Below are 25158 nucleotides of genomic sequence, written 5' to 3'. Positions count from 1 at the left end.
CACTCTGCAGGGACGTGGCAGACTTCCTCAGCGCCCGCTATTAGTTGACCTCAATGGGGTAAGAAGTGAGTCAGAAGTCGGGTGGCTTGATGGCTTTATCCCGATGACCGCTTTGGAACTGGGTTACTCCCTTAAACACCTCCAGCTGGATCTGACCCACTCGCGGGAATATGCCCGAGGGGGGCAAGGAATAAAAAGGGGAAGAGAGTCGATAGGAAGGGCTAGATGGTCCTTCCCTTTTCCTTCACTGTCCAGTGGATGGGGCCTCTCTCCTTATAAGCTCCCCCACCCACTCTTCCTTCTGAGACCAGATGACACCGGGGCTCAGGGTCTCCAGGATCTTCCACAGCAGGGTCAGGTCAGCAATTACAAGGGAAGATGGGCGGTGCAACAGTAAGGTGCGTCCCTACACTGGGAGGTCAACCCTCTGATGGTCCTACCCTCGCCTTATACTACAGCCTTAACTCCAGCCAGCCTCCTCTGTAAAGACAAAATGGCTGACCAGCATTCAGCCAGGATAGCTTGTCTCCAGTAGCATGGAGAGCACAGGACCCACGTCAGGGCATACCCGTCCCACTCGGGTGACAAATGCAAAAAGAACAATTCATGGACAGAATGCAGAACAGTGTCATACATTCACCCCAGTACAGACATCTGAGCCTAAATCCATCGTTCTTTTGTTCACCATGCCATTCCAGTTTGGACCCAGCCATATGCAAATCAGTCTTGACCCTGCGCCCAATTGGAACAGTCCAGCCCACACTGCCAGGCCAGGTCCTCCCTTGAATGGAAACAAGCATTCTAGGACCGGTTTCGGGCTTTAAGCCCTCATCAGCCAGGATCGCCTGACTCCAGTGGCATGGAGAGCACGGGACCCACTTCTGGGCATACCCATCCCACTCTGGTGACAAATGAAAAAGAACAATTGATGGAAATAATGCAGAACAATGTCATACATTCACCCCAGTACAGCGATCTTTGCCTAAATCTATTGTTTTTTGACATCAGAAACACAAGGCTTACAACTCACTTTGTAGCGATTTTTCTGATGCACTGTGATGGCAAGCTGGGGCTTGCTGTTAAGCCGTGGGTGATGCGGCGATCGGGAACTACTCTTCCGGGCAGGCATCATTTATGCGCAGATCTTGGTCTGCAGTGTGTTGATAAACAGCCGCTCTGAGCCGATCCCTGAATTTTCTTCTTATATTACCAGGTTCTATTTTCAAGGGCCCAGGAACTGGATTTGGCACCACATGGCAAGTCTGGACTCTCAGCAGGAGAGCCCAGATACTTGCAGGTGAAGTTTTTGATGGCCTTGAGACTTCTTAACAGGAGGCAAGATCAAGGCAAGCCCTCAGAGAGCCTTGGAAAGCAGGATACCAAAAGCAAAGTCCAGTCCTTTCACTCCCAGGACAGAAGCAACAGGCCAACACAGCAAAGTGTTAGTCCCTCCTGACAGCTTCTGTAGCTTTTCTTCCTGGCAGAATGTCTTCAGTCCAGACGTGTTCTAAAGTTATGTTGTCACAGCTCTAGTAATTCTAACAGTTTCTGCCATTGCAGTAGGCAAACTTCAAAGGAAAGTCTTTGTAGTTTACTGGACCCTGCCTTTCCTTGTCCTGGCTCCAGACACACTACAGGGAAGTGGAGAAAGCTTTGTGTGAGGACAGGCACAGCCCTATTCAGGTGTCAGTGACAACTCCTCCCTCCACTGTAGCTCAAGAAAGCCCATTGCCCTGGTGATGGGCCATCAGGATATACGAGGCACACCTCCACTCCGTTAGTGTGACTGTCAAGAGTGAGTGTACAAGAGCCCAACTGTAAATCAACCCAGACGTGGATTGCATAGACAGGCAGAGGCACAAAATGGTTGAGCAAGAAAATGCCTACTTTCTAAAAGTGCTATTTTCAAACACTCAATTTAAAAAACCAACTCCACAAAAAGATGTATTTTTAAACCATGAGTTCAAAGACCCCAAACTCCATATTTCTATCTGCTCCCGGAAAGAAATTACACTTAGAAGATACTTAAAGGCAATCCCCATGTTACCCTTTGGGAGAGATAGTTAAATACAAGCTTTGAAGTATTTAATTGTTAGGGCATGTAAAACACACCTGTACATATCCTGCCTTTTAACTACTCTGCACCCTGCCCAGGGACTGCCTTGGGGTGACTTCTATGTAAGAAAAGGAATTGTTTGGGCCTGGCAAGTGGTTGCACTTACCAGTTCGAAATGGCATTTTAAAACTTCACACACAGATACTCTAGTGGCATGCCTGAGACATGTTTACAGGGCTACTGATGTGGTTGTCACAATCGGTGCTTGTTAGAAATGGATTTTCTGGTTGGCTAGGGTTTGTAGGTAAACCAGGCAGAATCCACCATTCTAGTGAGGATATGGGGATGTCTAAAAAAACCCTGATCACCGACTTGGTAGCTGAGCACGAGCAGTCCGGTTTATCTCAGAGGTAAAGTGTAAAGTATTTGCTCATAACACACAGTAATACAGTGAAAACACAAAAAATGGATACCACACCAGTTTTAGAAAAATATCCAATATATATCTGTGTAAAACAAGACCAAAATTATAAAGATCCAAAATACTGTAATCCGCAATACCAATGAATCAAAAATAGACTTTATATACTGTTCCTTGAAGTCAATAGCTCAGTCCGGGGCTATCACAGCATCGTGAGGAAACACATCCCAACAGTTCTGGCTGACCGGGGCGTCGCAGGCCAGCTATGGTGTCGGGAAGACCTGCAAAACAGTACCTTTAAAAATGCAGGGCGCCGGCGACCTCTCGTTTAGCTCCAAAGAGCCAGGATTGGCAAGCGTTAGTTCGGGAGGTCAGTGCAGGAGTCTTTGGGCCCTTGAAGTCACACGTGTTGTAGGTCGAACTCTGTGAGTTTGACGTCAGGAGTGCCGGTGTCGAGCTGCAGTGTGAAGTGCAGTGGTGCTGCGGTCACGGTGCAGGCAGCGGCTCGGTGACAGTTGTCCATTGGTGTCGGTGATTCCGGGGCTGCGGTGCGAAGTGATAAGGTGTTCATTGCGATGGTGGCAGCAGTGCGAGCAGCAGCACAGTTGTCGGTAGACCCAATGCTGCGGTGCGAGACTGGGCAATGCGTTGTGCGGGGCCCACAGTTCATGGTGCATGCAGCTGCTTCTGTTGATTATTGGAGTTGATGGCGCTGGCGTCTGGTCCATGGCTGCAGTGTGGGATGGGCGGTGCGTCGAGTAAACTATGAGCGGTGCCCTCAAACCAAGCGGCAGCGTCCACGTCAGCTTGGAGCAGTGTTGTTGGTGAGACCAGGCCTGCAGTGCAAAGGAGGTTGGTGCTCTGTGCTCCACGAGCAGTGTCCACAGGTCACGGTGCAGACTGCGGTATCGGTGACGGCATTACGGTGTCATTGGGGCTACCAAGGAAGCAGTGTGAAGTGAGGCAGTGTGAAGTGCTACCCACAGGTCATGGTGCAAGCAGCGGCTCAGTGGTGATGGCAGCGGCAGTGAGACCAGGGTTGCAGTGCCTCTGCTGTGCCTTCAGGTCACGTAGCCGGCAGCAGTGTTTTTGACGATGTTGGGTTACCTTTTACCTCTGTGGCAGCTGAAACATCCAGTTTCAGAAGAAGATGTTGAAGTCTTTGATTTTCTTGAGACTTTCAACAGGATGCAAACTCTACATCAAGCCATTGATACTTGGAATGCTCAAAAGAACAGTCCAGTCCTTTCCCCGCCCAAGGCCGAAGCAGTAACTGCAGGCCAACCCAGCAAAGCACACAGCAAATGGGCAGTACTCTTCCTGGCAGCTCTTCCAGCTCTTCTTCCTGGCAGGTTCCTTAGTCCAGAAGTAATCTAAAGTTCTGGGGCCAGGGTCCCAATATTTATACCACATTTTCTTTGTTCTCTTGTGGCAAAAGTCTCTCCGCTCAGTCCAAACCCGTTCTGTCCTCTCTGGCCCAGCTTTGTGGCAGGAGGTGGAGACAGCATTGTGCAAGGGAGACCGGGCCTATTCAGGTATAAGGGAAATCTCCTCCCACCACTCTAAATGCAGACCAGGCCGATTCAGCCCAACTTTGAGTCACCCAGGAAAGGCAGGACACACCTCAACCCTCCCAGTGGCTGTCTGCAGTGAATGCACATCCCCATCACCTGTCACTCTAAAACCAGACAGTCAATACACAAACTAGCAGAAGCACATTGGATGGCTAAGCAAGAAAGTAGATCAATATTGTGCTTCCAGATTAGGGCGCATCCTTGTTAGTGCACACCGTTGGTTCCTTTTTAATCAGAAGGACTCCATCAAGTTCTTTTGAAGGTTGCTTTTTATTTTTATTTGTTGAACAAACTTAATTTCAGTATTATCACAGTTATTATCATTCCATTATATCGTATGCTTCTTATTGATAAACATTGCCTGTGCTCCAATGCATTTCGGGCAATGCAAAATAATCTTTACTAAAAGATGCATTTTTAAATCCTGAGTTAGGGCATAATAAACTCCACTTCCTTATCGTGTCCAAATGGGAAGTTATACTTGTAAGATGGTACACAGTAGCTCCCATTCTATCCTATGGGACAGATATCCTTTCAATTGTGAAAAACAAAATACACTGTATTTAACTGTTGGGATACGTCGCACACTCCAGTACATGTCGTACCTTTCCCATACACTGGTGAAGTAGTGTGGCTCACTGGTTAGAGGCGGCAGACCCGAGAGCAGAGGACGGCCCGGGACCAGGGTTCGATTCCCGACGCGGCAGGTTTCTGGACCAGGGTCAGCGGACTCGATAATTCTCTCGCCTCGGTGCCCACTCTGATCAGCGATCACACTCGGCAACTCTGGGCATTAGCTTGCCTCATCTTCACTAACGGCCCCACCAGACCGCCAGGGATGCCTGGTCTCACCCTGGAGGTACCCATTAAGGGACCATCTCTCAGGGAAGCCAGGAAGGGTTTCGCAGCGGTCGAAGCGCGGAGATACTCCTCCGGGAGTCGATCCTAGCGCTATATAAACTTGCAATTAATTAATTAATTAATTAATCCTGCCTATAGGGGTAGCTTGGGCCTTCCTAAGGGGTGACTCACATGTAACAAAAGGGAAAGTTGTGGCCTGGCATGTGGGTGCACTTGCCAGGTTGACATGGCAGTATAAACAGCGTGCAGGCACTGCAGCGGCAGGTCTGAGAACCCTTTGAAAGGATGCTTGTGTGGGTGGCACAATCAGTGCTGAAGTCCCACTAGCAGCATTTGATTTACAGGCTCTTGGCACACGCACCTCAATGTACTAGGGACTTGGTGGTAAATCAGATAAGCCAATCATGGAAACACCAATCCATAAACCCAATTTACATGGAAAGCATATGCACTTTAGCACTGAATAGCAGAGGGAAGGTGCCCAGAGTCCTAAAACCAACAAAAACGGTAAAAAACGAGGGACCAAAAAGTCTGGGGATGAACCCACTGAAAAAGCCAGGTCTAACAGTGCTACAGGCCTGCTAGTAGCATTTCATTTACAAGCATGCATAGTGCACTTTACTAGTGACTCATAAGTAAGTTAAATTTGCCAATCATGGACAAAGCAATTACTATTACTCCTTTTACATAGGGGGCACTTGCACTTTATCACTGGATAGCAGTGGTAAAGTGCCCCGAGTCCTAAACCCAGCAAACAGTAAAAAAAAACAGGCTTCAGAAGCAAAAATACAGGGGAAAAACACCAAAAGGTGTCGGGTCTAACAAGCACCGGTCCTGCTATCTGTTGGATTTGCCCATTTATTTGCTACATTGTTGCTGCTTGAATAACAGTACTGGGGTACTGAATCTAAACTGCATTGGTGTAGATAGCCTTGATCTGGTGGGATCATGCCATGATACATAATGATTTGTTTTAACGGTATAATTATGCGCTTCTGCACTTCTGCTGTACAGACTTTCCTGGCACAATCCAGAGTAGCCGTTACCATTCCCATCATTCATTCATCTTATCCATCAAATCACATTTCTACACGTAAGGTGGCAACAAGTAAAGAACAAGTCATAAACCTGTCCATATGCAGCCACTTGTATGAATTCTTAATAAAGCATTGACATCTCATATTACTAGTGAAATGTGTCTTTCCATTACCACTGCCATATAAACGCTGACTATAGCATCTTTTTTCTTTCAGTCATTTGTGAGGGCAATGTTGTAGCTAACACTTCTGAGTGTCAAGTAATTTTACATCTGCGGGGGGGGCGCTAGAGGGCGCACGAGCTAATGGCCGCACTTCCGTGAGGCTCTGGCTGCCTGGCCAGAAACATCCTAAAATTATCCTTTTAACCTGCGGGTGGACGCCTGAAACTAACAGCGTCTGTGGACCCCTATGCCCTGCAGCTCCGGCCCGATTTTGGGGGCGATCCGACGCCCGATGCCTGAACTGGCTGCTTGAGAGCTTCGCCCGGGGAGCATTGCCGCGGAGCGTTGCTGTGGTGACCTGGGCGCCGGGCCACGCGAGGCCGAGGCTTGCCACGAGGGAGATAGGCCTCGGAGTTGCGGAGGGCGGCCCGCTGCGAGAGTGGACAGCTGGAGGCTTAACAGGCGGCAGCGGAGGTGAGTCTCTCCCCCTCTATGGCCATTGCGAAGTGTGGAGATATCGTACGTTGATCCTGTGATCTGCTGGGGGAGCGGACGAGACCGGTGGCGTCCGCCTGGGCCTGGCGGGGGGTTGGACTTACCCCCGGCCCTGATCCTTGTGTTGCCGCCGTTGCCCCGGACCCCTCCGTGAGCCTGCTGCATCTGGGGGCGCGAGGCTGAGGAGCGACAAGAGGCCGCCGGAGGACATCGGCAGTGTCCGTGCTGCAGGTATCGCTGCCCGCTGGGGGCGCGTTGGGCCTCCCCTCACCCCATCACCCGCCACCCCCCGGCGCTTCTCGGGCCCAGGCCTTTCCAGCTCCACTCCAGCGCACCGCCGCCCGCCGTCCATCGCGGGCGCTGCCGGCTGGCTTCCGTCACTGAGGCTGGAGCGCGGAGTGGCGTGGGGATCACTTTGACGCTGCTGGTCTGGTCCTCGCGTGGACGCAGCCGCCTCAGGAGTGACCGCTGCGCGGGGGGCTGCTGATGCGAGTGGAGTTATCTGGGTGCAGGGAACGCAGCACCACCTGCCACTCGCCGAGCGCCTCAGGAGCCCACAGGCGGAGCACAATGGGCAAGAACGATAACAAACAGCCCAAGCTCTCTTTCGAACCTGCGGCCACAAAGAAACAATTGCGTAATGCGACCGGAGCTGGCGGTGCCCCGGGACCATCGAGCACTGAGCCCCCCTCTACACCCATGGCTCCGGAGCTAAGAGTGCTGATGGAGGAGATGCGGCAGGGCTTCGCCACGATAGTGGATAAGGTGGATCGCTTATCCTCCAGGATGGATGGTGTCGCGCAGAAATTGGAGGTCCACGAGGAACGCTTGACGGAGGCGGAGCGACGCATCTCCACCTCGGAGGACACGTCAACAACCCACGAAGCGCGCCTAACCAGAATGGACAATATCCTGAGAGTAATAGCGGCAAAGAATGAGGAGTTGGAGGCGAGGAGTAGACGCAATAACATTCGCGTCACGGGTGTTCCGGAGTCCACCAACACTGGCCGTATGGAGGACTATGTAGAGCGAATACTACTCACTGCAGTGGGTAAGGAAGCCTTCTCTAGTCAATTTATTGTCGAAAGGGCACACCGCTCTCTGGGTCCGGTTCGCAAGCCGGGGGCACAGCCGCGGCCTATCATCGCCCGGTTACTTAACTACCGCGACCGCGACGCGGCGCTGCGTGCAGCACGAACGAATCGGAACCTGGCTTGTGATGGAGTGCAGTTTTCCTTGTACCCGGATTTTACACCCATGGTGCAGGACCAGCGGAGAAAATTCTTGGAGGTGAAGAGGAAACTGAGAGACATGCAGGTGGATTACGCACTTCTGTACCCGGCCCGACTCAGGGTGACCCATCAGGGCAAACAACATTTTTTTATGAATCCGCAGCAAGCTGAGGACTATGTTAAGAAGCTCCACACTGCCAGGAGGGGTCGGCGAAACGAGGAGGATGGTGAGGCAGGCGAGGACCCTGCCGAGCATGATGAGTCCTGAATGTGCCCCTTTTTTTTTTTTTTTGGGACACTTGTTTGCTGACTCCCTGTAGTTGTACTGATGCTGAGTTCGGATTCTGATGCCAATTCCCGCCGTGGCAGCAATGTCTTGCCTTTGGAGACATGGATGACTGCGTCATCGCTTTGTAGACTTGCTGTGGAGTGGCGTGTGCACTCAAACGCTTTGCCCCGCTGATGGGATTGTTATTGGACTGAGCAGGCTGGTGGCAGTGCAGGAGACGGCATGGGCAGCGGCTGATGCATGGACGATTTACTTGGAATAATTGGTAGCCTCTCCGAATGGGGGGACGGCAGCGAGAGACGCTGGTTTGGTGTACGGGCTTAAGCCTGCAGGGGTAATGTACGCCAGGCACCACCCCTCCTTCTCTGTCTGACCCCGTATGATATGTGCGGGCGGGAGGGGAGAGATGGGGTGTATTGGTGCGTACCTCTGTTGCCCCCAGGAGGGGATTCCCCACATGGTTTTTCTATGGGTTTTGAGTATTGGGTCTGGGGCGGGGGGAGGGGTCATGGTACTGGCAAGTTTGGGTTGCTTCAGTGGGTGGGGGGGGACTTGTTGTGTGGGGGTTGGGTTGCTGTGCGTGGGGGGAGGGGGGCGTTTGAATGTTGGGGTATGCGTTTCTGCAAATAGAGGTATTCTGGCAAGAGACATTCATGGCATGTGTGCGGTGACTGCAGTTAGTGTGAGTGTACGCATGGATGGTCGGGTGAGACGACTGTTCCGGACAGCAGAGAGACTGGAACTTGGTGCGTTCCGACTGAGGGCTGGAGCATGGGCCATGGGCCTATTTCAGGAATGTGGTGTTAAGCATGGGTGATACCGCTTTGACTAACGTCTCCATAATGTCCTGGAATGTCCGAGGCCTTAATTACCCCCGGAAATGCAGAAATGTACTTGCATATTTAGATAGGCATCATGTGCAGATAGCGATGCTCCAGGAAACCCACCTAAACCCACGTAGTGTTCCTAAGTTTGCTAGCAGGTGGGCGAACGTGAGGGAGTGTTCTTCCTATTCCACTTACTCGAGGGGGACGGTTATTTTGATCAATAAAGTGTTGCCGTTCCAAAAGTTGGGAGTGAGGTTGGACAATGAGGGGAGGTATGTGATCCTTTGGGGTAGGTTGGGCACTGATGTGGTCATGCAGGTAAATTGTTATGCACCTAATATTGACACACCCGGTTTTTTCTTGACGTTATGGGGTCATGTATTGGAAACCGACGCCACGCACATAATCTGGGGGGGGGGACTTCAACCTATCGCTACATCCTGGGGCAGATAGATCAGATGGTAGGGGACAATACAACACGAAAGCTCGTGACACGCTCCAGGGCATACTGGCGGAGGCAGGCCTATTGGATAGCTGGAGACACTCTCACCCGGCGGCTAGGGAAGGCACACATTTCACGGCACACGCGCGCTCATGGGCAATGATTGACTACTGCTTTATCTCACGGGGCCTAGCTGGAGGTGTCGTTCAGGTGAAACATCTACCTCGTACTTACTCGGACCACTGCCCTGTACTGGCCGTGCTAGAGATGCCTGGATATGCTAGAGTACGTCCGCCATGGCGGCTATTCCCCTCTGCCCTGCTTGACCCTGTCTTTAAACATGAACTTGGTGAGGAGATAGAAGCCTTCTTCCCTAGAAACAAGGGGTCAGTTGATAAGGTGGAAACGATTTGGGAAGCTTTCAAAGTGACTGTGAGGGGGGTCACGATTTCTAAGAGCTGTGGTATACTCAGGGAAATAGTGCGTACGTTGACTAAACTTGAATCGGAGCTTAAGGCGCTAGAGGCAGAGATGGTCAGGAATCCTTGCCCTGACCTCGCTGTGGAATTCAGGGCCAAACTCTCGTCCTATGAGGAGGAAGCTGCCAGAGAGGTGAAATTCCGGGGCAAATACTGGACGGCTAGGCGCTATTGTGAGGGGGATCGGCCGGGTAAGGTGCTAGCGGCGCTCACGAGGCACCAGCGCTTCGCCGCCCATGTCTTAGAAATCTCTGATGGCGAAGGCGGGACCTACCAGGATACTAAAAGAATCCAGGACACCTTCCTGCAGCACTACAAACGATTATATACCACACAGCAGGAGGGCGAGGTGGACTTCGGGAACTTCCTAGATGATATTGCACTATGCTGGCTCAGTGACGGCGACAGGGCGTTCCTGGGTTGCCCTTTCGAGCTGGATGAGATTAGGGAAGCAATCATGTCCCTCAGCAACGGCAAAGCTGCGGGGTTGGACGGCCTGCCAGCCGAATTCTATAAGTGCTACATTGACATCATGGCACCGGTGCTGAAGGAGGTCTTTGAGGAGTCGCTAGAAGTGGGGGTGCTGCCGAGCTCCATGAGGGAGGTGGCGATCACTTCCCTTCTGAAGCCAGGGAAAAACCCGGTGGATACCGATGCCTATAGACCCCTCTCGCTGCTAAATTGCGATGCGAAGATTCTTGCTAAAGTGCTCGCGACTAGGCTGTCCCTGCTTATGAATACCCTGGTGCTGCCGGATCAATCTGGTTTTGTCCCAGGGAGAGCCACGTCCCATAACCTCCGTACGCTGTTCTCCCTTATACCTACCATTGCACCTGACCTGCCTGTCGCTGCTGTGTTCCTGGACGCCACCAAAGCGTTCGATTCTGTAGAGTGGGGTTATCTGATGGCTATTTTGAGCAGAATGGGGTTCCCCCGGATATTTATCGCTTGGGTGACACTGCTCTACACTTCCCCAGTCGCTAGGGTCATCGTTAATGGTGTGCTCTCGGCACAGATACCGATCACGAGAGGGACTAGGCAAGGATGCCCCCTGTCGCCCCTGCTTTTCGCCCTGGCGATTGAACCACTGGCTTGCAGGATCCGGCAATTACATAAGGCCAGCGCCTTTAACTGTAATCAGAGGCAGATTGGGATTTCCCTTTATGCGGACGACGTTACACTGTATGTGCGGCACCCACAAGACCACCTCAACCCGCTTCTGAGAGAATTTATAGTATTTGGCGGCATATCCGGAGTGCACATCAATTGGAAGAAGTCGCAATTCTTCCCCTTCACGGCCTCGGTTGCCCATTTTCCACTAGACTACCCCTTGGAATGGTGCAGCTCTGATTTGAGATACTTGGGCATTGAAGTGTCGCTCAATAAGGACGACACTGTCCGGCTGAATTATGGGGTGGCTATCTCGCGATTGACTGACAACGTGACCCGCTGGCTGGCCCTCCCACTTTCGATTGCAGGCAGAGCCTCTTTGATAAAAATGGTCGTCCTCCCACGTTTCCTATATCTATTCCAAAACATACCCTACTACCCGGGTGCCTATTTTTTTAAAAGACTTCGCACTGAGTTGCTTCGCCTATTTTGGGGCGGTAAGCAACCGCGCCTTAGCTGGGCTGTTTTGACGCAACCATATGACAGGGGCGGATTTGATGTACCCGATCTGGAAGTGTATTACCTCAGTGCTCAGGCTCAGCACGCCTGTCACTGGGTTAATCCCGCTCCCTTTAGGTTGCTGCTGAGGATTGGATCGTGCATCCACTCCCACTCAGGGGCATGCTGATGGGACTGGTTGGAGATGTCGAGACGCCTGCTACCACTGTTACCTGTACTATTGACTCTTGGAGGAGAGTGACTAAACTGCTAGGAGCCCCCATGCTGTATTCGCCGGCAATGCCCCTTGCGTACCACCCGAAATTATCGCTTCTACTGGAGAATGGATTTCGATCCATGTGCAAACGCGTACATCTTAATACATGGGGTGACTTGTTTCAGGATGGGTTGTTCCGTACCAAAGATCAGATATTCCGGACTGCTCCCCCGACACCGATGGAGGTGTTTTATTATATTAGACTCCGTCAGGGTATGCAGGACATACTCCCTAGCTTTCCGGAGGAACCGGGGACAGTACTGCCCTTGCATGTCATGCTCGTGTCGGATGGCAGGCACTTGGTGTCAAAGCTGTATGCTGCCGTTCGTGAGCACCGACCACCGGTTCTGTCTAAAGCGCGAATTGATTGGAGCTCTGAACTAAATGCTGAACTCACTGATGAGCAGTGGAGGTATTGCTGCTCGGCCACGGCTAACGTCTCTTCCAGCTGTCGATTAAAAATCATCCACTACAAGTTCATACAGAGATATTATTACACTCCAGTCAGGAAGCTGCGCTTTCGCCTCTCTGAGGACGATAGATGCGCTCGATGCCGTGCGGAAGGCGCGGGTTTCCTACATTTTGCCTGGGAGTGCGGAGCGATACAGGCATACTGGGAGCAGGTGCATGCTGCGCTCCAGGTCATGATTGCTGGTCCTCTTCCTCTGGATCCGGTGGTGATGCTGCTGGGATATACCAGGGATGTACCCAAGTCAGACCGTAGATTTGTTGATATCGCGTTGCTGCTCGCTAAGAGGAGGATTGCTTGCAGATGGGGGAGGGGTAGGGCACCAAAATTTAAGGAGTGGCTGGATGACCTCACATACTGCCAGGACCAGCATGGCGTCTATGCGGAACTGCTACCCGCCCGCTGTAAACCCAGTGACTTTTGGTCCCCCTTACAGGTCTACTGGTTGTCTCAGGCGACTCACAGTGACTCCTCTGGAGATGACGAACCGTTGCCAGGCCCATGAGCGTATAGGTGCTCTACACCATACTCGCCATATTACATTTCACACGATGGGTGGGATCTCAGCCCGCCTCTAATGGGTGGGGTAGTAAGCTTCCTGAGGGAGGGATGTTGGGGGGTCGGGGGTACTTGCAGGGAGTGTGATACTTGTAGGTCATGTGATGCTACTTTTGGGACGGGTCTTCCTGATCCTCCCGATATTCTGACACAATGGGCCGGTAGGGGCAGACATATACACTAGATCCTGCGAATGCACGTCGGTAGAGATGGCATTTGCGTTACTGAGCAGTGTGCACCGCTTTAAGCTGCACTGCATACTGACTGCCCTTACACTGAACATACGCTGAGGTGACGAGCGATGCCATGCTCCTCTGACACGCATATGACATACTACTGCATGCGGTGACACCTCTGGCTGACTGGTGGGGACCGAGACAGACGTAGGTCGGGGGTTCTGAGATACCTTTCCTCCGCGCTATGCACTACACCGGAATGCGTAGGTATGTTGGTCGCCCCACCCCTTGCGCCCCTGGCTATGCGGAGGGAGTATTCCCGATTGGTTGTCCTCCCATTACATGGAATTGAGGAATATGTGTCTCTAGGCCAGTCTAAATGCAATGTACTAGCCCTCGTGAAATTGATGCTTCTCCACTGAATGTACCAAAAGTATTGCTCTACTGAACTGTTGATGCTGTTACTGTCATGAATCTCTGTTGAATGCAACTAATAAAGGTTTAAAAAAAAAAAAAAAGTAATTTTACATCTGCACACTTATGTCTATGACCAGGTACTTTAGTCCTCCTAAGCACGGTGAGTGGGACAATAACTTTAAATTAAGATTACTTTCAAGTGATTTTCTCTAAAATAACAGAACAATCGTCAGGCAACTGCCTGCTTCTGCTCGAACTCTACTCCCAATCTTCTCTGAGGCGGCGACCAACCATTTTATTGAGTATACCAATCAGGCATCTCCTTTTAGAAAGGTGGGCTGTGTTCCCACCCACTCGTGCAGGTAGAATAGGGGCATGGTGAAGGGGACAAATCCCTTTGTTGGCATCGGGTAACCTTTGCGTGCTGAGTGGATATTTTCTTCTCTATTCAGCCCTGGAGGAAAGGGGTTTGTTTATCCTGATTCACCTTTCCTGACCCCTTCAGCTGCTTATCAGATCAGGCTGTGACAGAGTTCCAATGGAGCAGGTAAGAGAATGTGTGGCTATTCCGTTTTTTTAGGTCTCGCCTGTCGATGCGCATGCGCATCGAGCAAGCGAGACTATGGGGGCTTATCCACTCTTTGTCCAACTTGCAAGGAATCGTGGCGATTCCTTGCAGTGCCCGTGACTTTTAAGCTCAATGCGCATGCGCATTGAGCTTAAAAGCGCGTGCACATGCCCCCAGCCGCCTGCCTTGCCTACTCTCCCGCCCCCTCACTTCTTGATTGCACGGCCACTAGGCCGTGCCTCCCCTACTCTCCTCCTCCTACTCTCCTCCCCTCGCCGTCTGTTCCCGCACTCCTCCCACACCCCCGCTCCGCCCCCTCCCCTGCCTGCCATGTCGCGTCGCATGGGCTGACCGAAACCACCTGTATGCATATAATTATTATCAGCCATCCAGTATCCTCACACCGCCTACTGCAGCTCCCAAACAACATCCAGCACCATTCTGTGATGGAGTATTCGAAACCAGGACGAATGCGAGCCTGCCTTCTTGTCGCCGCAGCCTACGTATGTCTTCCCTTTCTACCCATCCTCGAGGCCCGACACTTCATTGTCTCCGCCCCTTTCTCAAGTGCTCCTTTGAAACCTCTCATTTACCGAGAGATCGGGACCTCGAGGTGCCTCCAGTCTGCCGCTTCCCTCGCTGCTCCTGGCTCACACCCCCGTGCACGCGCTGCTTCCACAGCGCTAGGCCTCGTCTGATTCTCTCCCAGGAATTTCTGAACTAATTTACTGTTTTTGTCTCCGCCACCTCTGCTGGCGGCTGCTCCAGGAATTCACTGCCAATTTTGTGAAAAACATATTTTCTTTTTCCATATCTATTTTATTTACTTGGGCCGTGGTTCATCATCACATTAACTATCATGGGATTGAGCCGAATGCATATTCTGAACATGCCACGAGGAAGCCATTAAACGGATTCATATGCTCGTTTTGCACCATAAAAAGGCATCGCTCTGCTGCACTGTTCTCGTTTTAAAACATGCCTTATTCAAGGCACTTGTCCCGATAATTTGGGCTCATTACGATCAGAATACAAAGCGCAAAAACAGATATAAAATGTGTGTTGACTTTTATCATGAGCCTATTTAGGTTTTACTTCAGAGGTACTGTTTATGCGAACATTTTTCTAAATGTGGTATTGGCATAGGAACATTTTTTTTCTCCAGAAAAAGCATCAGCACATTTTCTCCATTTTCTACCAGTAAAATGATAACTGCACCATGCTCTCGATTAATTTATTGGGCTTTGTGTTAACCGTGGGGTCTGAATAAACCCTTTCAGTGGTGACACCTGTGATAGGCCCACTCGCTCTCATTGTTGCCCTAATGCTGTTCCCGCACTCCTCCCACACCCCCGCTCCGCCCCCTCCCCTGCCTGCCTTGTCGCGTCGCATTTCTCCTCCCCCCTCCCCCCAGCCGCCTGCCTTGCCTACTCTCCCGCCCCCTCACTTCTTGATTGCACGGCCTAGTCCCCTACTCTACTCCTCCTACTCTCCTCCCCTCGCCGTCTGTTCCCGCACTCCTCCCACAGTCTCTAGTCCTATTAGGTAGACACATAGAACAGATTTCTGTTTACAACTGAGTGTTTCTCTGTTTTCGAACATACATACACACCATTGAAACAGCTACACACTTAGACATGTATTTCTTGTTTCGGCAATTCCTATTAAAGTAAGGGAGGGCCAAACCACTCCAAATCTGCGCGTTAATATTACACCCGTTTTTCTCGATATGAGTTTCTATGAAGTGAAACCGAGGTACGTCGAAAGGGGCACTGTGCTGCGCGACATTTATTTGAGAGTCCAGTTATTTGTATTGTCGGTGCCAGTCATACCTCTGTTTAGCCCATGTTCACGCTCTGCTAATTTTAGATGGATAGGGCAATAGAGACATAATTGAAAAGTCGTATTTTGCCCCAGATCACGCACTAGAATCAATTGGGCTCAACTGTCTGGTTCGCATCATGACGCACAGAAGGGTTTTTAGGCAAACTTTAGAGCCCACCGTTATCAAACTGGGGCCTTTACCAAATAATAGCAGGTAAATGCCATGAGGTTTGTCAGTGTGCCATATTTAATAATGAACGCGTAAGGTCATTTTTTTTCAGTAAACCACCCTCGCCCTCACTCACCCTCAACCCCTCACCCTCACTCACCCTCACTCACCCTCAACCCCTCACCCTCAACCCCTCACCCTCACCCTCACTCACCCTCAACCCCTCACCCTCACTCACCCTCAACCCCTCACTCACCCTCACTCACCCTCACTCACCCTCAACCCCTCACTCACCCTCACCCTCACTCACCCTCACTCACAATCACTCACCCTCACCCTCACTCACCCTCACCCTCCCTCACCCTCCCTCACTCACCCTCAACCCCTCACTCACCCTCACCCTCACTCACCCTCAACACCTCACCCTCAACCTCAACCCCTCACCCTCAACCTCAACCCCTCACCCTCACTCACCCTCACCCTCACTCACCCTCACTCTCACTCACCCTCAACCCCTCACCCTCACTCACCCTCACTCACCCTCACTCACCCTCACCCTCACTCACCCTCACTCACCCTCACTCACCCTCAACCCCTCACCCTCACACAGTGCAATAGGTCTCAGACCATTTCAGTTAGAGCTTTAAGAAATGTTTATGGCTTTTTTTATTTGTAATTCTTTAGCATTGGCTACAGGAAACAAAAATGCTAAACATTTACAAAAAAAAACCCATAAACAATTCTAAAAGCACTAACTCTAATGGTGCGAGACCTATTGCATTTCCAATGCTTGTTTAATCTGCAAGGGCCGAGCAAGATACATACTTTGTGTATGCTTCGAGGAAGTGTGGGTATTTGTTCATAATTTTAAAATCTGTGAGGGCCCAGCAAGAGACATACTTTGTGTATGTCAAGTATATTTCATTTAAATCGTTTGTATCGTTTTCATGACTGGCTCTGCCACAAATGCAAGACAATAGTAAAAATGTACAGATAGCTCTGGTGATCCTACTGGATAGCAATCCTTTGTCTGTTGGCAGTTTTGAAATGCAGATAAACTGTAGTTTATGTGGATAGCTCAGTGGGTTACTGCCTTTGTTACAGGGGTTCTTTTGTTATTTGCAGTTCCGAAGTTACAATCCTAACAGGACAGTGACCTATGAACGGTCATCAAAGAGCTGCAAACAAACCTGAATGGTATAATTAGAACTTCTTTTTTTTGTGTGTGTAGCGATATAGTTAGAATTTTCCCAGTCTTTCATTATTCCAATGTTGCTATAAAGAGTTGTTTGGGCAGATATATATATTTTAATCAGTAAAGCCAACCTTCCCCCACCACTGGGGTATATTTTAAATCCTGTGTTTGTGCTTCTCCAGACCAAACCCAATTCATACTACCAACCAGTATGGATGACATGTTATTCCTACACCTGGTAATCTTCATTGGCATTCCCTATAGACTGATTTACATACTTGAATGATTCATTGTCTCTGCATAATGTGTGCATGATGTAAAGTTCTGTGACACCCTACACTATGAGTAGCGCTACACAGCAAATGAAATGCATATGAGAGAGGGGCTACGGAGAGATGAAGGACACTGTTGGAGAGTGGCAATTAGGGAATCCGAGGAGGAGGTCAATAGGGGGAGAGGCTACGGAGATATGAAGGGCACTGGTGAAGGGTGGTAGTGAAGGAATCTGAGGATGAGGTCATGGGGAGAGGGGCTATGGAGCGATGAGGGGCACTGGTGGAGGGTGACAATGACGGAATCCAAGGAGGTAGTAATGGGGAGGAGGGGGCTACGAAGAGATGAGGGGCACTGGTGGAGGGTGGTAGTGAGGGAGTCTGAGAAGGAAGTTGTGAGGGGAAGAGGCTACGGAGAGACGAGGTGCACTGTTGGAAGGTGGAGGTGAGAGAATCCGAGGAGGGGTCACAGGGTGTAGGGGTAGCTATGGAGAGATGAGGGGCACTGGTGGAGGGTGGCAGTGAGGGTATCCGAGAAGGTCATGAAGGGGAGGTGCTTTGGAGAGATATGGGGCACTGGTGGAGAGTTTAGTGAGAGAGTCTGAGGAGGAGGTCATGAGGGGAAAGGATATGGAGAGGTAAGGGACACTGGTTGAGGGTGGTAGTAAGGGTATCTATGAAGAAAGAGGTTAGTGGTGGGGCACCAATTAAGACATTCGCACCAGCGCTAAAGCTGGCCCTCTTACGGCCTTACTGTTTTTGTTTATTTAATTAGCAGTCGGGTCACTAGGGCCACTGGGCAACATATTTTAAACTGTGTGCTAATTATATTTACTGTTATATTCAATGTTTTAAGTTTAAGGGTGATTTTTACTAATGTTTTTTACCGGAAAAATGAAAATGGAGCCGGATGGTGGCTGATATGGGGCGGGGACCCAAAGTCAGCTGTGAGATAAGATGCACGGTAGAGGAGAGATGGTAGAAAATGGATACTCAGGCCTGGAAGGGACTGTGCTGAAGTGTCCAGGATCAAGTGGAGGTTGTTATGAAGATTGATTCTCTCTGAAGGCTGGCAACGAGGGAGGCTGAGTTGTGTACTTGCCTGATACTCCCACCTCAGAAACCTCCTCTTCCCATCGAAGGGACCTTACATGGGATGCATTTCAATAAGAAAAATGAAACGTTTCTGTTTCATTTTTTAAGGGCAGGCTGTGGTCCGTGGGACGGCTGCCTGCTCCTAAAATATATTTTCGCATCCATTCACTAATGGGAAGGGGTCCCCTGGTGACCCCTTCCTCTTTCTGACTGGCTTACCACCTATCTGAAGTAGGGCCCCCATGCCTCTGCGGCCTCCGGTTGGAGGCCTCTGTTCATCCCTGCACTGTGTGACAGGCACCCTGAGGTGACTGCCACACGGTGCAGGGATGAACACCGACTCCCATTCCTCTATAGGAGCTTGTTTTATGGCAATGGACTGTGGGACCACTGCCTGCTCCTAAAAAATGTTTTCGCATGCATTCAGAAAAGGGGACCCCTTCCTATTTGAGAATGGGTTACCACCAAATTGAATTTGGTGGAAAAAAGCAAATGTTTTGAGACCCTTTTCAGGTCGCAAAACATTCATACATACCCTTGTGATTTGGTATTCGCGAAGGACGCCCTTATCATTCCCCTTCTTAAAACTGAATCGCAAAACCCAAATTGTGATTGTTACAGAATCACAATTTGGGCTTGTTTCTCGCACTCCATCTTCATCCACCGAACACTGTGTTTGATTGTGCTCCTTCTAACTGAGCTTTGTGGTTGCCCGAGTTGTTCCTAACCGACTGGTGTTGCTGTTTTAGGTACTGCTACTCGTGCCAGGCTCATGTGCCGCCGCGCTGCCAGCACTGCTACAACTGCAATGTCTGTGTCCTGCGACGAGATCACCACTGCGTGCTGCTGGGGCAGTGCGTAGGACATGCAAACTACCCTTACCTGCTCGGCCTCCTGATCTACGGCTGGACTGGACTGCTTTATGCCACCATACTTAATGCTGAGAATTTCATGAGCATTCTTCACGAAGGCCTCAGTGCCCACAGCCTCTTCCTGCTGCTGATGCCATGGATGATGCTGGTGACAGGTAGTGTACTTTTTAGGTCGACCATAGAGACAGATTTGCTTCCTGTAATGAAAAAAAGTAATTATACAAGAATACCTACATCTATTTAATGAAATGCTTTGGGTCGATTCTTTTCATTCTTTGGTCTCTTAGAATATAGTCAGGGACACTGGAATTATGCGGCGGGGGAGGGCAACATTATGCAGCAGGGTTGAGTAAAATATGCAGCAAGAAAAGGCAAATTATGCGGCACATTTTGTGGTAGTAGTACTTTTTTATTTTGGCCTTTTTGCGCGTGTTAACACTGCCTGGGCATTGGTTGCACCTCAGTTTAACACCCACATATAGCAATAATCAACCACTGTGCAGCACCATGTGTTGCTGCGTTTTCAGTAACTTTTGAACGGTTTGAGCTAGAAACAATTTTTTTGTAGTTAAAATCTGCAGATTATGCAGAAGATGGTGGATTATGTGGCAAATGCGTCAAATCCATAGTTATGAAAAAATCGCCACAGCTGCACAATCACATAATTCCAGTGGCCCTGAATATATTTCACATTTTTCTTCCACTCATCGCAGCTTGCATGTTTGCTTAGTAAAGAATTTCACTTAAGGAGCAGGGGCTGATGGGTCAATTCTATAATTGGCCAGTGCTTTTTTGTTTCCTTTTGTTTTTTAGGCGTCCTTGTGTGTATACACTGTCTATCCATTTTCCAGGAAATCAAAGCCAACAGTACTATTTTCCCACCAATTAGAATAATATTTTCTTGTATTGTGTATAAAACAAAGTTGCTAATCGCAAGTACAGCTACGTGCTACCAAGCGCCCATACATTAATTTAAATGTTTTATTGCACGCAAGTGGTGCCGCCATGGTTTGTGCATGTTTTCTGTTTCAGATGCTTGCCATAAAAACAAAACATTGTACCAGATTGCCAAGATGGGACATATTGACTTGGTGCCTTTTTTTAGCTTTAGTGTTTCAGCATCAAACTGGTCCTTATTCATTCACTTTCTTCTTTACTCTTTTGTGCAAGGTCTATGAGTCATTGGTTGGATGTAGGGCCTCTTAGAGAAGGAAAGAGCGCAGACGTTTAGGTCAATCAGCGCTTCTTTCAACCATGATCATGTTGTCTCTGATGAAACAAGAAACCAAATAAGAATATTATTTTTTCTTCACCAGTCTAATAAATAAACTAAAATAAATGAGGGGAAAGTGCAAGCTGTGCCAAGAAAAGACCGAAAATATTGGGTTCAACAAACACCATAAAAAAAAAAGAAATTGTGTCCTGAAATCTTCCAGAAGAATCTGGTGATTAATGTACAACAGAACCAGATTGAATTAGGCATCACCGTTCTCGCTTTGCTCTGAACACAAAGTCCATGTTGAACGGCATTCCAATCAGCTATTCCCAGAAATGGAAATTTGTATATGCTATAGACCTCAAGTATGAGGATGGGTCTGAGAAATCACTAACGGAGATAAAAATACGGTCACTTTAAGACGCATATAGAGGTTCACAAATAATCAATTACTAGAATGGGTGCTTCTGTGAACGCAGTGCACAGCACTGAGTCTGTGTTTTGACCACACCAGGTGCTTAGTTGGTAAAATAATGAGTGCAGTCCCCAAAGCGCTACTAAGAAGCCCGGCTGGCGTGATTAAATGTCAGCGTGCTAAGTACCAAGGTTGTGTAGTCTTGGATCCACCTCAGGCTTCTTTAATTTGCTACTACTCCCTGCCCCTTTATCTCACTCTTGCTGGTCCGTGCTTTCTCGGTGGGGGTTTAGATGTCTTTTTCTTCCTCTTTTTTTCCCCTTTTTGTCTGTTTTTCACTCTCTGGCAATCTCTGGTGAGGAAACGCAAGTGACTGTCCCCAAAAATAAGTGCTGCTGGCTCAAATTAAGCTCTGAGCACACCACTTTTGTGTACTTAGACACATTTTGTGTGCAAAAAATGCCTTGTCAAGCTTGGACCGACACTTGTGAATGGTAATATTGCACCGGAGCTAATAGCAATCTCCTTTTTAGGTCTCGCACCTGCGACGCATCGCGAAGCGATGTCGCAGTGAGACCTATAGTCGTGGAGTCTGCTTTCAAGGAGACAGGAGATGGGCACGCGCAGCATGCTGTAATCGGATCAGGTCACGCGCGTGTTCACCATCTCCTGTCTCCCTTGAAAGCCTCAAACACACACAGCCACACCCCCGCTTTTGCTTCGCACACGCACGCACACACAGAGAGACACACGCGCGCACACACACACACACATACACACGAGCGCACACACAGAGACACACGCACACCCACAAGCGCACATACACGCACACACACACAAGCCAAACCCATACAGAGACACCCCCCCCCCTCCCCGCCCGCCGCTGCCGCCACCGCCACCCCAAGTACAACTAAGCCCCACTCACGGCATCAGCGCCACTCCGGACTTCTGCAGCCTTTGCGGGGCTCTCCCTCGGGCATAGGAGCCCCGCGTCACCACTGCTCCTTTGGGCCAGCCAACCATGGGCGCGGGATTCCCGCAGAAAACGGAAAGCCCGCCCCACGACAGGTTTCGGTTTCACAGTGAACTCCAGGTTTGAGCAGGAACAGAAAGCCCCCGGAGGGTGTTTGTAAAACTTTCCTGCAGGATTTAAAAGCCTCTGCACACGAAAACAACTGAGTTTAAAGATGAGCTGCCACAAGGTGATGTGTACCACAGGGGGAGGTGGGTGGGGACGCATCTTGTTTGAATATTAAATCTGTTAATATTAATGTATGTGAAGTAGGAATTCAGTATGAAATGTGTATTCATAACATGATGCCCTTGTTAGCATATGCCAGTACTAGTTTTGTTCCTGAATAAAGAGGTATGTAAATCGCTATATACTAAAAAGAAAAATCTATTTCCCTGTGGAGTTCCAATGTGTGTTAAGTTGTATTAAATCTGTAGGTCACCAGTTGAGGTGTTTCTGCTTGTGAAGGGGTTGTTCTTTTGTATCCATTGGAGTGGTTAGTGTGGACATCTCTGCAGCATGTTGCATCAGCGTAGACTATATGCTTTTATTTCCATTAGAATTAATATTTCACCCTCATACCTCTTGACCACTCTATTGCAGTATCTAGACGTAATGAAAAGGTGTACCAAGTGCACACTTATGACCAGTATATATACGTCTTGGGCACTGTTAGACTTGACTTTTTCAGCAGGTTTACCCGCAGACTTTTTATTTTTGGCCTCCTGTTTTTGACTCTGTTTTTGTTGGTTTTAGAACTCTGGGCACTTTACCACTGCTATTCAGTGCTAAAATGCATATGCTCTCCATGTAAATTGTGCTATGGATTGGTATTTCCATTATTGGCTATTTGATTTACTGCCAAGTCCATAATACAGTGCACTTTGTGTGCCCAGGGCCTGTAAATCAAATGTTACTAGTGGGCCTGCAGCACTGGTTCTGCCACCTTTAGAAGTAACCATGTAAGTGTACCTCAGAGTTGCCATTGTGGTGTCTGCACGCTGTTTTTAACTGCCATGTCCACCTGGCAAGGGAACCCATTTCCCAGACCCTAACCTTCCCTTTTCTAACATGTAAGGTACCCCTCAGGCAGGCCCATGGTACCCAATGGGCAAGGTGAAGTTATGTGAATGGTAGGACATGTACTGATGTGTGTGTGGCATGTGTGATAGTGAAATATAGTGTATTTAGTTTTTCTCTATGGAAAAGCTATCTGTCCAATAGGATAGAATGGGAGATACTTTGTAACATCTTACACACATAACTTTTCATTGGGATAAGATGGGAGAATTGAGTTTAGTATGCCTGAACTCCGAATTAAACAATATATCTTTTAGTAAAGATGTTTTTTAAATTGTGTGTTTCAAAATGGCACTTATAGAAAGTATGTAGTAACGCAGTACAGGAGGTTACCCGTACACCCGGTAGAGACCACGGTAAATAATTTATAGCATACAACAGTGTCTCAAAGGGTATTGTTTAGCAGGCAATTTACAGAGGAGCACAACAAATTGCCGTGAACAGGAGAAGGGAATCAGGGAGACAAGAGACCAGGAGACATATGATTGTAATCTGGTCCTGATGATGGCCTAATACTGTATAAAGGCCGAAACACTGTCGACTTCTACAGCGTAATTTATGGCCCCTCCTTCGTGATTGCCTAGAAGAATTAATCTGTTCTTAATGTATCAAATGTATGGGCATTATTAAGAGTACACTTTATATATATCACTTGTTTTTGGCGCCCTTCTTCCCACTGTATATACCCCTTCATGTGTCACCAGCACCGTTTACCTTCTCAAAAGCACTTGTACACTGTATAGTACAGGTTACATGACATTTAATAAACACAGTGCTTTTATGATTGTTTAATTTGACCGTATTACCAAATATATGTGAAAAACATTTTTTCAATCATATGTCTCTTGTCTCCCTGCTCTTCTCTCCTTCCCCTGTTCATGGCAATTTGTTGTGTTCCTCTGTACATTGTCTACTAAACAATACCATTTGAGACACTGTTGTATGCTATACTTTTAGAAAGTAGTCAGTGTCTTGCTTAACCATCCTGTGTGCCTCTGTTGGGCTGTGGATTGACTATCTGGCTTTGGAGAGAACAGGGCTGGAGATGTGCATTCACTGTAGTCAGCCACGGGGGGTTGAGGTGTGTCCTGCCTTTTCTGGGTGATTCAGAGTTGGACTGAATAGGCCTGGTCTGCATTTAGAGTGATGGGAGGAGATTTCCTTGATTACGAATAGGCCTGGTCTTCCTTACACAATGCTGTCCCCACCTCTACCAGGAAGCTGGTCCAGAAAGGACAGAATTGGTTTGGACAAAGCACAGAGACTCTCTGCCATAAGAGAACAAAGTGAAATGTGGTATAAATATTGGAGCCCAGACCCCAGAATGGTTCGAGGGCACAGCTCGTAAGGTACGAGCCTCCTTACTCCCCGACCTCATCCCGCACTGCAGCCTTGGCCTTCCGACACTGGTGCCATCGACTCCGGTATCTTAGCCGACGACATCATCCCTCAACAACGACGCCGCTGCTTGCACCGTGACCAGCCAGCAACGCACCGAGCCCCACATCACTTCGCACCGCAGCCCTGGTCTCACCAACGCCGCTGGACCACCTTCACAGAGCCCCTGATTGCACTGCGACCTGAGAGCATTGTGCACTGTACGGCTGCACTTCGCACCATGTCCCCGATGCCTGCCGGAGCTCCCTACTTTGGCTGCGAGGAGTCCGTTCTGGAACCAATGTCTGCCGATACAAGCTCTTTGGAATCAATGAGAGGTCGCTGATGCCCTGCATATCAAAACAGTACTGTTTTGCGTGTCTGCTCGACACCGTAGAGGGCCCGCGACGCCACGGTCAGCCAGAACTGGTGGATTTGTTGTTCCCAATGCCATGATGATCCCAGACGGAGCTATTGACTTCAAGGAAATGTATCTTCAGTCTATTTTTGATTATTGAGATTTCTATATGTTGGCTTTTTACCGTTTTTAGTCGCGTTTGCATAGATAATTTATTTAATATTTTTCTAAAACTCGTGTGATGTCCTTTAGTGGGGTTTTCACTGTATTACTGTTAGTTATGTGCAAGTGCTTCACACACTGCCTCTGAGATAAGCCTGACT

At 49.2% G+C, this 25158-nt stretch overlaps 1 protein-coding gene across 2 annotated transcripts in view; it reads left to right on the top strand.

Annotated features, from left to right (window-relative positions):
- Positions 1 to 25158, top strand: part of LOC147692286 (putative palmitoyltransferase ZDHHC24) — a 186258-nt gene that overhangs the window by 21321 nt on the left and 139779 nt on the right. For both annotated transcript variants that reach the window (XM_086938545.1, XM_086938544.1), the window contains exon 3: positions 19255 to 19532. In XM_086938545.1, the coding sequence (XP_086794671.1) occupies positions 19255 to 19532 (278 nt within the window). The remainder of the gene's footprint in view (positions 1 to 19254; positions 19533 to 25158) is intronic.

The sequence above is a fragment of the Lissotriton vulgaris genome, chromosome 9 (assembly GCF_964263255.1).
Source record: "Lissotriton vulgaris chromosome 9, aLisVul1.2, whole genome shotgun sequence".
Lineage (NCBI taxonomy): Eukaryota > Metazoa > Chordata > Amphibia > Caudata > Salamandridae > Lissotriton > Lissotriton vulgaris.
The sequence above is the reverse complement of the archived record's forward strand: the minus strand, read 5'-3'. Positions and strand labels throughout refer to the sequence as shown.